This window comes from Corvus kubaryi, unplaced genomic scaffold (genome assembly GCF_017639235.1).
Source record: "Corvus kubaryi isolate FWS band 111438036 unplaced genomic scaffold, C.kubaryi_AGA036_p1.0 split3-73, whole genome shotgun sequence".
In the NCBI taxonomy this organism is placed as follows: Eukaryota; Metazoa; Chordata; class Aves; order Passeriformes; family Corvidae; genus Corvus; species Corvus kubaryi.
In genome coordinates this window covers 22,193,765-22,206,088 of record NW_024582091.1, presented here as the reverse complement: position 1 = coordinate 22,206,088, position 12,324 = coordinate 22,193,765, and the positions used below count along the sequence as shown (strand labels likewise).

Genomic DNA, 12,324 nt, shown 5'->3' with positions numbered 1-12,324 from the left:
TGTGTAGAGAAACTGAAGTCCTAGAATCTCCATAGTCTTATCACATTAATTTTGTTCTATAATTAGAAAAAGACATGAGATGTATTGTTGATCCACAGCATGGTGTAACTTGGTCTTGTCAAAATGATGCTAGTGGTACAGATTTTTTACATTGTAGATAGTCCAAACACATTAAGAAGAGTTGAACAACTTCTTTCCTGGAAGTGGGTCCTTAGCCCAAGTTAATGTGATTTCATCACATAAACATCTTGAACCAGAATATCTTGGAGGCCAGATGGATACCAATCTGAGAAACAACTTAAATTTTTTGTTCTTCTTCTGTAACATATTGTTTGCATTTTGAGAGCATTATCTTTTTTTGCAGTCACTTTACATGAACACAAAGGTTAAAACCAAAGCAAACCAGCCAAACAAATCCAGTTACCAGGACAAAAACTGAAAGGTAGAGAAAATTTAATGAATTTACAAGAAAAATGAAGCTGTTATCATGAAACTCAGTCTGCTAATATGACCTCTCACAGGTTCACAAGTAGAATCTGAGTTGGTTCACAGTTTTGTAGAAACTAAAATGATCCCTAGCTTTGTAAGCAATTTCTGGTATATGATGTTAGAGTAGTTATCACTATAATGTGAATCCACATAAAACTGAAATAAGGAAAAGGGAAAAGAAAATAAGTCTAGAAATCAGAATACCTATCACCAGAAAAGAATATTTGAGGTGAAATGTGAACAACCGACAGTATCGATAGCCTGGTTATAATTGGGTTCCTTTGATTTTAAGGGCCACATTTTGTCTCCCTCAGGCTAGATTCTGGCCAAAGATCATCTGTCTGTTAGAACTCTATACTGACCCTAAAATATATAAACAGAAGCAAGAGTCCGGAGCAAATAGTTAGTGATAGATTTGAGTTTAAGATAAAAGCTAAAATTGAAAAGCCTGAAAAAGTTTACCAAATAGAGATAAATATTTGGCTGTACTGCAGACATGTTTCTTGGACACTTTCTTCTGAATCTAGGACTGATTGTACTACTAACAATGGTAGTTATTTAATCTTCTGGAAATTTGAAAGCAATACATGTGCTTCTGCAGTTACCAAGTTGAGATGAGTCTGTGATTTAAAATCCTGCTATCTGAAAACTTACTAAGTATATTACAGTATTATAGTCTAGAAATAACTGCTCAGTCTTACAAACCTTGAACACAAATAGGTTTTGTTTCTTTATGTTTGTTTGTTTCTTTCTTTTTTTGTCTTTCTTCTTTCTTCTTTTTTTTCATCATTAGGCAAATTTGCTTCAAAACTTTCAGAGAGCAAGATGAAAACATGCCAATTAATAAGTTATGCTGAAAATATCTCTTCATTTTGAAGCAACTGTACTGTCTGAAATGTTTCAAAATAGAACAACAAAAGCTGCTTTCAGTCACCTTTCTGCTCACTCTAAGATAGTGACTGTTGTCCATCACATATGCAGAAATGAAATTTTTTACAGCTCATCAGGCAACTCACTAAAAATTGGAGTCCAGTTGGAGAAATGTTTAGTCATGGTCCGCTTGGCAATGTTCAGAAATATTCAGAAAAAATAACAATAATATTCAGAAAATAACAATAAATATGAAAAATCCCCTTATTTTTTATTATTCTCTAAACAGAGAGAATTTTTTTTAATATTATTGGATGAGAGTGCCAAGAGAATGAAGATGAAATTATACTGCAAATGAAGATGAAGGGATATTTATAGCCTGATGTATAGTACAAAATTTGTCTTGCATGTTGCAAATTTCAGGCAGATTATGTTTTCAGATGACTGGAAGAAGCTTCCTGTTCTCACAGTCTTCAAGTCCTCATGGGGCCTTGAAGAACCGTGGTACCTGCTGAAGAGACAACAAATCAAGGCACAACCAGCCCAGGAGATTTTCACAGTGGTTTGACGATAATTTCCTGACAGGGGTGTTGGAAGAGACAAGAGAGGCTTTGTCTGCTTGATCTCATGCTTACAAACATGGAAGAATCAGGGTGAGAGACAGTATTGGCTGCAGGTGATCAATTTCAGGATTCTGAAGGAAGAGGGTCAAGACAAGTTGAATCATAACCCTAGATTGCCGAAAAACAGAATTTGGCCTTTGGCATTCCAAGACCTGCTTGAAAGAATCCTAAGAAAAGCAGTCATGGAATGCAGTCACAGTTTTACAAATGCCAAAATCCATCTGGACTGAATCCAGCAATCATTGTAAAGGAAACAAAAAGGGTTTCTACAGATATATCAGCAGGAGAAAGAAGACTAGGGAAATCATGGGATGGTTGCAGGAGTGGGGGTGGAGAACTGATGAAGGACATGGAGAAGGCCAAGTACTCAGAATCTTCTTCAATTTAGGTCTTTTTGGGAAAGCCCACAGAAGAGTGAGGTTCCTGAGATCTGTGCAAAAGTCTGGAGAAAAGAAGACTTACCCTTGGTGGAAAAGGATCATGTTAGAGAACATTTAGACAAACTGGGCATATATAAGTCAATGAGAATTGAGGAGATGCACCTGCAAAGTATGGGGGAGCTGACTGATATCATTGTGAGGTCATTCTTGATAGTCTTTGAAAGCTTATGTTGGTTGGCAGAGATACCTGAGGTTTGGAAGAAAGCCAGTGTCACTCCTCCCTTCATGAAGGGCAATAAGGAGGATGTGGAAAACTGCGCGTTTGTTAGCCTCATCTCCCTCTCTGTGAAGATGATGGCGATCATCATTCTGGAAATTGTTTGCAAGCACTGAGGTCTAGGAAGTGCCTGATAAGAGTCAGCATGTATCTGCAGAGAGGAAATAATCTTTGGCCAACATAATAGCCTTTTATAATGAGAAGACTAGCTTTGTGGAAGAGGAAAGAACAGTGGATGTTGTTTATTTTTACTTTAGCAAGGTTCTTAGCGTTATCCCCCATAAAAACCTCACCAACAGACTTTGGATATATGAACTAGATCAGTGGAAAAGAAGGTAAATTGAAAACTCACCTGTCAGGTAAAAGGACTGTAATCAGTGCCAGCAAGTCCAGACACAGGCCAGTAACTAGAGATATATCCAAAGGGTCTCATATTGCTTAATAACTTCATTAATTATGTATATGATAGAACAGTGTGCATCCTCAGCAAGTTATCAACATTGCATTAAGGAGCTGTGTTTGATAAAGAAGATTGTGCTGCCATTCAGAAGGACTTCAACAACAGGAAGGGGCCAACAGGAAGGACATGAAGCTAAACAAAGAGAAATGACAAGTCCTGCACCTGGGGAAGAATAAGTCCATGTACCAGCCGAGGCTGGGAGCCAACCAAGTAGAAAGCAGCTTTACAGAGAAGGTAGTGGGGGTCCTGGTAGACAGCAAACTGAGCTTGAGCCAGCAGTGTGTCCCTTTAGCTAAGAAAAGCAACTTAGCCTTGATTGCATTAGGAAGAACGTTCCCAAGAGTTCAGGGATTGTAATCTTTCCTCTTCTGGCGAAACACATCTGGAGTGCTGGGTCCAATTGTGCTCTCCACAGTATGAGAGAGACAAGGACTTAACAGAATAGGGCCCCTAGCGACTGGCCACAAAGACGATTAAGGGTTTGAGCATCTGTCATACAGGGAGAGGCTGAGATACCTGGGACCACTCAGCTGGAGAAGAGAAAGTTCAGCACAATCTGACAGGGGGAAAATGAATCCAGATTCTTAGTGGTGGCCAGTGAGGGGATAAGAGGCTGTCAGTACAAAATGAAATGCAATAAAGTACCTTTAAATGTGAGCAAAAGAAAATATTCCTCACTGTAAGCATAATTGTACACTGGAAAGAGAGGGGCTGGAGAGTCTCCATCCCTGGACAAATTTCTCTAGTTAACCTTTCTTTGTACAGAGACATTGTACTCAAGAGTCTCCAGAAGGCCCTTCCACCCAAAGACATTGGACTCAGCAATTCAAAACCTCCATGATTCTGTGATATGATTCTTCTATGATAAGCCCACAGGCCAGCTGTACTTATGCTAAATTAGCGTTTTCAACATAGCTGCTAATACATAAAATTGTTTAGTAGGTGTACATATCAGAAATTTCTGTTGATCTACCTCAGCCTAAATGTCCCAGCCAGTCCGTGTAAAGAAAAGATAAAAGAAAATGATAATGGTTACCACTCTGTTAGGCTGCTTTTCATTTCCTGGGCCAGCAGTCTACTTGTGGGGAAACTGTCATAAGACAATCTTTGGCATAAGTCCATCATAAATTGAACCTGTACCTTCAAAACCAAATCACTACAGATTTGGTCTGTGGTGGACAGTGCTGCCCAAGGAACACTGACTACAGATCTTTTACCAATTTTCAATGTTTTCATACAATTTTTTCAGGTGAATTTAATGTAATATATCCTATTTCCACCAAGAAAAAACTCCTACAGTCATGGCAAAGAGGAAACACTAGGATTTTGCTATTATTTTCAGCTTGGACTAGACTTCCTAAGTATCTGGAAAAACAATATGTTGTGTGATGAGGAAAAAAAGGCTTGTCTTGGCTCTGAGAACCCTTGAAAGACAGATCCATGTATAATTGCCAGTATATACTTCAACATTCAGAAGAACTAAGTTCAGTGATACAGAATTCCTTGAAGAAGAAAGAGATAAAAGAGAAAGCTGAAAAGTTTGTCCTCAAGGCCAGTTGCATTGTTTCCTTTCATTTATAGCTAGCATTTTTCTTGAATTCCCAAAATTTTTCATTCCAGCAGTCATAGAAGGATAGTGTTCTTGAATAGAAGCAAAAGGGAGTCTTTCTTTAATTTTGTTTAGAATTATATTTTGTAGAAAATCTCTAATTATATACATAAAATAATTACTAAAACAGGATTGCTATAGATTTCAGCAATGAGAGGTTTGTTGCTCTAAGTGGGAAGATAAGACGAAGGAAGGAAAAGTTCCTGGTGTTCAGCTTAACAAATCTCTTAATCATAACTTTTGGAAACTTCAACCAATCAAAAGATCTTTTTACAAATCTCGTCCTGTATATCTGTGTTAATCTACTTATTTTTTTTTTAAATTTCTAATTTAGACAGTTTAATATTTAAACCTTTATAGAAGATATGTGAACATGATATTCTATTCCTATACCCCAACTATGTAGGGAAAATTCCAGTAAGATGAGTCAGTGTGATATCTCCTTTGGGTTGGTTTTATTGTTTTTATTTTTTGATTATTCTATTGCTGCAGTGATTAGGATTTCAGGCAATGAGCTAAAACAATATATTACTAGACTGGTAGTCAATCAGATCACTATCACTTCAAACATCATTTAAGAAGATCTACATTTTTTATTATTTATATAGCTCCATAGTTCATGGTGCTACATAGAACAAATCAAAGACAGATTCCCTGCCCCCTAAGAGCTTACAGTCTAGGCAAGTACAAGAACAACAAGAGAAGATAACACAGGAAGGGGACAGAGAGGGGTAGTAAATGAAAAGAAAGACAATTAGATTACAGTCACATGAAAAGCTAATGTTTTTATCTTGGTGGATACAAACTGGGGAGATGAGGTGTTTGAGTAACTTTATTTTAAATTAGAACTATATTTAAAGGAAAGCCAGAAGAAAAGGGCTTTGAAAACAAATTTCATAGTGTCAGAGGTGCTTGTAGGAAGGCAGAGAGGCAAGACTGGAAGGGAACAGGACACTAGCATGTTTGAGGTTGGAAAGCAGTGATCTTCTAAGTCAGACAAGCCAACCTCAGCGACCCTTGGTTTTCCTATACATCCTTGAAATTCTGACAAAAACAATCCCTTCTGTACACCTATTTTTGCCTTAAATATTATGTCAGTACATATTTGGGGCTATATTGGATAAAATCTTGATTCCTCTTAAGTAGAAGTCTTGACACTTCTTTCAAAGTAGTATTTCAGTCATCATTATTTGTGTTTATCAATGTATTTGGAGACTAAGTGAAGCTCTGTCTGAAGTACTTCAAATATTTTTCTAATATCCTTAATATAAAAACAATAAAAAATTATTTTATAGCATTATCTTTTACCTCTTACTATGATACTACCTCTGCTCATGATCCCTTTTCCCTGAAAATATTTTTATTTTGTAGAATATTAGGGCATTTCTCCTATTTGCGGCTTTGGATTTTGGCACAACATTTTTTCGCCCGCATAAATTATATTTTTTCAATTCTGAAATATTAACTAGCTAGTGTATTAGGACTAAACTGTGTTATTTTGGGGGTTATGAACACTTTATGCATGAAATCAGAAAGGATTAATGCAGAGACTCAATTAATAATAAAACGAAAGAAAAGGTTATTTCAAATCTATATTGAATTCTTCAACTGAAAATTGAGACAGAAATTTCAGAAAGAAATATCACATCTATAATCTGCCAGATACTCCCTGTATATGTCTGTACTTATGTTTATATAAAAGGAGAATACCATTAAAAAAGCCTCCTGATGTCTATAATTGGACAAATCTTCATTAACTATAAAGCACCAGAGATCTCTTGACTTCATCAAACTATTTTCCTTATAATTTTCACTACCAGTCCTTCACAAATGGCATTTATCAACAACATAAAAGCAGTTTTGACCTTTTTTTCTAGTTATCTATTGCTATACGACCATGCTGAGGCAACCTGAAGATCTAAATGGTGTGTCTTTTGTGTCTTAAAGATTATAGATGTCTATTCTAATTGAAGCAGACACAGAGAAAAAATAAATTCCTGTTCAATTTCTACCTCCAATTGTCATCCATCAGGCAGCACCATTTCACTTGAGATATAACTGCTTTAAAATTCTTCTCTAGAGTGACATTTGAGGTCAATCCGAGAAGCACCCATCCTCCTGTCCTGAGAAATGAGCAGGCTAATTAAGCTGTTATATGAAACCACATAAAGAAGTTATATATTGATTCCTTATCTTCGTGGGCCAGATATTTACTTGATTTTTTGCTGGGATGTTCCATCAATTTTAATGACAATATAGAAACTCATACAGCATGAGAATTTGGGAATTTTTTGATAAGCCTTTCAGAGGCTCTTCAAAACAAGGAATTTTTCTTCAGAATTGAGGAAGCAGCGGTGCTTTTTTCACAGCAGTGAAAAGAAAATGAAGTTTTTTAAGAAATTGTAAGAAATTGCGCTTTTTCAAGTACAAAACTATCAGTAGTATTTTCTACTCTTTTGGGGGTCATGTGTTAGTCAATTTTCTGTAAATGTCTTAATACAGAAATAATTACTAATGCACAACAAAGTAACAACATGAGTTAGTGTATGATTGTTGGAAAAAACCCCATTATCCTACTACGAATCTGTGGAGCCATGCATTTCTAGTCTTGATCTTTAACACAAATCTCCAGTTACTTTGCATATCTCCCTCAATAATGGAAGGCTGAAATTCTGACCAAAATCTTAATTAAGCCACAATACCTCTGTGATAGAAGTTTTGTTCCTTGGGGAACTTTGACCCAATAAAATATTTGGGACATATTCTGCATTCTCTCTTACTTTGGGTCACATAAAGATTGATGAGAATTAGTCTTCTGCATCATGGTGAGAATGAAATCCTGCTTATTTCAACATCCTCAATGGAGAAAAGAACGGTGTGTTTGAATATAATACAGCATTTTATTACATGATTTTACAAATTTTATTGTAAATCATCAATCAAATGCAATAGCCAATTTTATCCATTCCAAGCCATCATAATTAGGAGTTTTCATTGTGTTATATGACAGTTACCCTTTTCCCCTTTGTGTTTTAAAGAATTAACTTAAATATAAATTATGTAAGTATACTCATTTCCAGAAAAATTCCTAAAAGGGTTTTTATCTTCTTTATACTTCAGACAAAGATAACCTGTTCTTTGTTATCACATAAATGGGGATGAAACTCACGAATATAAGAGAATTTGCTTTCTCAGTCCCTGCTCACAATGGAAATGGCCAGCTCAGTCTCTATGAAGATTTATGATAACTGGGTAGTAGACACAAACCTCCCATTTACCCCCAAATTTCATTATATAATTTCTACAGTTTGGATGATCTATCTTATATTTCTGTGCCATAAGGATAATGATAAGATTAAATTAAGCCTGCGTAAACAACCACTCTCATTACTTACCAATGACTTACTATCTATGATTATTTCAATGGTTTTTGGGGGGTTTTCCTAATTAGTCAAATTAATTTTTTTCCATGTAAAGACCATCTTCATAATTCTTTGTTTGGTTGACATAACATTCCTACATAGTCCACACTATACATTTCTTGTTGAGATACAAATAAATTTACAGCAGACAGAGGTGCAAGATTCAGCAGCGTTAGGGCAGTATTTCAAAATGTTATGTCCAGGAACTCACCACAGACAGGACATATAAATTAACTTTGAAGCAGCTAAGAGCCAAATCCTGCAAATATTATCACAATGTACTGTAATGGCTTCTGTCAGAAATCCCAGCAAACTCTCTTGCCACAAATTTAGTGGCAAGAATCGTCAGGATAGGGCACTAAGCTGAAGCTAAGTACCAGTACTGATACAAAGTACTGCACATATGTTGCTCAAATCACACAGCAAAACCAAATCAACTAAAACTGACATAAATTTAATGCTTTCTTTCCTTTTTTTTTTTTTTTTAATTTTGTGCATTGAATTCAAACAGCAAACTGAGTGCATTTTAACTTCTATCACAACGTAGTCAAGAGGTCTGTGTCTTTTACCATTTACACATAATTGTTCATGACAGCATGTTATCAGCTTAGTGGAAACCAGGGGTGTAGCATGGTAAGCAGTGGTGGTAGTGCACCTATTTTTTTATATTATATAACTTGAAAATATGTCTCTTCTAAGATTCCTTTTTCATGATAAAAATAGTTTTCACCAAACGTTGGTGGTGCGCACGCACTACCACTCATGCTTGGCATCACACCCCTGACAGAAACACATGTTCTTATTTTGTTGATAAAAAGTATTACAAAAATTTCCATACAAAAACTATTTTCATAGAAATCTTGCATTTCCACAAATAAACCTGAACATTTTTTTTTTTTTGGAAAAAAAAAACTGCTCAAGAATTTTGTTCATTTAGTACTGCGACTGTATTGAAAAATGCAGTCCTCCTTTAAGTTCTTGACATTCACTTCTTTTAGGTGACCCATCCCACTTCCAACATTAGCGAGAATTACACAGGCTCCGTTGAGTTCATTAGTAGCAGGAACAAGTGTTTCAAAACCTATTCAGGCTAAAATGCAAGCCCTCTATGTGTGAAATACACTGCTTCCCACCCCCCTCCCTCTTTTCACAATTATAGAAAAAAAAATTAATCGCTTATATCTAAAAGTTGTAAGATACATTCCTTTGTACTAAGGAAACTTTCATTCATCTAAAAATTGGGTCAAAATTATGGAAATATTTTTGTTCATTTTTTAGATCAACGTTCCAACCCAGTTAAATTTAAGTTACCTTTTTTTGTAATTATTATTTATTTACTTATTTCAGTGTCACAAACAGTCCAAAAAAAAGCAGGTGAACATCCTCGTATTCATTCTTCTATTCATGGGATTCATGTTTCTTCACTTTTAACATTTCTTCCATCCAGGAAGCTCATATTGCTTGGTCCAGATGGTAGTTTCAGTCTACCAGCAGTTACCAACTTTTCTGTGCTGGGAAGTTCAGAAAAACATATGGTTTCTTGTTCCACTACAGTTCTGAGACATTACTTTTACTAGACTCCTTCTGTGGTTTGTATCATCTTGGACATTTATTCTCCCTTTCCTGGCAACCGTTGAACTTCGAAAGGAACCTGTAACTTCTCACTGAGACTGCATTTGAAACCAGCCACAAAACTCACATGGAACATTCATTCATTCAGAATGGTGGAAACCCATGACAAACAGTGTTAACCCTGCATAACTTGGTTGATCCATGATGCTTGTGATTCGAGTCTGGCCATTGCAACTGCTGAGATCACAGAGTCTCTAGTTCATAGACACAGCGGCATGAGGTAACTCATTTTATTTTGCACTTGTTGCATATTTCCACAGGAAACATTCTTGCAAGGTTGTTTGGAAAAAAGACGACAGTTTGTGCTTGGGGTATTTGCCTTCCCAGCTCTATGCCATGGTTTCTTTACCTGGCAACCTTCTGTCGTTAAACGTGTGCATGTTGATAACTTCTTCTGTTTTCACAATAACAGGGGCCTGTGGCTTGTGTTTTAATCGACGCTGACACTTCAGAGACATCCTTAGCTCCTCTACCATGGCACTACAGAAGGACCTCTACAGGAGGAAAGAGAGAAACAAGAAAGAAAAAAAACAAAACAGCTGTAAGAAATTACTAACTGCAATGCCTAGAAGCAGATTTACTGTACTGGCACAGCCTTGTCAGTCTTTTCTTTGTCTCAGTCTGAAGCTCAAAACAAGCTGTTGTCTTTACAATATGCATCACATAATAATCAAAATTACTTATCGAACTGTGATGACTCAGTGTAAAAATCACCTTGCCTCTACAATTATTTTTATGGCAGGTATGACTGTGGATGCATATGCTACATATAATTATTTCAAGCAGATTTTCTGTCAACAAGTTAGACTTACAGTACAGTATCTGAATGTAATATGTATATTAGGCATTCAGTAAAATCCCCTTAAGCATATTTCAAAATAATAATTGCATTTCTATGTGACTAAAATAAGTATTCTTCAACAAAACATTAAGGTTTAGTATAAGAAGTTTACCTGAATTCATGTTTAAACACTGTTAAAATCCAGATCCATTACTGAAAACTAATATTTACTCTGTTATTTATAATATCTTCCGTACATAAACACTTTTCCCACTAGTGATTATCACTTATGGAGTATGTGTTGGCAAAAAAAAACCCCAAGATTTCAGTTTTGTTGATCTTTATGAAAAGCATATTATTAGAAAAAGTTTATTAAAATTTCCGTCAAATCCTCAAAGCCCTTTTTCCATTTTGCAATGCAAGCAATTTGAAAAGTAAAGTAAAATCTCCCTATTCCCTCAGTCTCACTGAATTTTCAACTGCTAATAGTGTGCTGAGCAATTAGACTTGTCTCAGTGTGAGAATTGGAGTATGGAATGACATATGGTAGTAAGGAAAAAAAGTCTCACTTTTGGGCTCTGCATCATAGAGTTTAACTTAAACGTTTTCCAGCTAATGGAGAAATGTACAACTAAATAACACATCCCAGAAGCTGAGATGTCAAGCCAAGCCTCTGACAATTGCCCTCACCCAAAATAAATTTGAGGTGTGACCCTTTGCATTTTTCTCTCTTAATAATTAATTTCCATGCCAGGAAGATGATCAGGAAAAAAGGTAAATTAACAAATGAAAAACAAACAAGCAACCTATCAAACAAGAACCAAAAAAGTCAAAGCACCTAGAATTACTATAACTATCTCATGATCATTTTTTTTATTTTGCTTAATTAGTGGTAGTCAATATATAATTGTCTCCTTTACCTTTCAAATAAAAATCCTGCTTTATTTCTGATCTGTTATATCTTCATTGTTCATACAAATCTGAAGCTTGGAGGTTAGATCCAAAAAATATTTAAGCACCTTACCCTACCTAGTTCTTTGGGAATCTAGATTGAATCTGTATTTATAAAAGTCTGCATTCAGCTTCCAACCTCCAGGGCTGAAAGCACTCAGTTTTCCACATTACATTTTACAGCTAGGTCATTTGGCAGTAGTAGAAATTCTGTGAAACACACTGGTGCTTGGCTCAGTCCCGGATCCTATCAGAATTCACATTCCAGTTCTCTACACACGGTTATCAACACAATAGTTATGCTCTGAGAGGACCTAACAAACCAAGTTCCTTAAAAAATGTGGCAACTGCTAAAGAAGAATATGAGGCAGATATCCTTTTCTTCTGTGCAGCCAGTCATCAGCTGGAGCATTAGAGCTGAACATGACTCACATTTAAGAGTGTCAATATAACAGCATCTTCTACCAGAGAAATTTAAGCTTCAGTGTCTCAGTAAACAGCTATAACCTACAGGTATTAGACCATTCCAAGGTAAATTCACTTGCAGTTGGGGCCTACAATCCTGTTCCACTTGGCACAGTAGCAGTTAACGGAGGCAGAGAGAGAGAAAGGGGGACAGGAAAATGTGTACTGTTCTGTGGATTAGGAAGGAGAGCAGACAGCAGCAGAGGAAGGGCTTCAGTGGTAGTTCTTGTTTCACTGAGGAGTTCAATAGTATTACATAAAATTCTGTTTTGTGCAGAAGACTGCAAACATGATTTTTCTTATTCATGAGTTAGAACTGAACATGAATTCATCAGATCCTGAACAAATGCACCCTTCCCTAATCC

General features: G+C 36.1%; 1 protein-coding gene across 3 annotated transcripts in view; it reads right to left on the bottom strand.

Annotated features, from left to right (window-relative positions):
• Positions 1-5,278: 5,278 nt before the first annotated feature.
• GRIK2 (glutamate ionotropic receptor kainate type subunit 2) overlaps positions 5,279-12,324 on the bottom strand; it is a 368,787-nt gene continuing 361,741 nt past the window's right edge. For 2 of the 3 annotated variants that reach the window (XM_042017416.1, XM_042017419.1), the window contains one exon: positions 10,196-10,256. In XM_042017416.1, coding sequence (XP_041873350.1) covers positions 10,243-10,256 — 14 coding nt within the window. In that variant the 3' untranslated portion in view covers positions 10,196-10,242. Of the gene's footprint in view, positions 10,257-12,324 lie in introns of all 3 variants that reach the window. The other variant, XM_042017417.1, reaches the window with a different exon arrangement.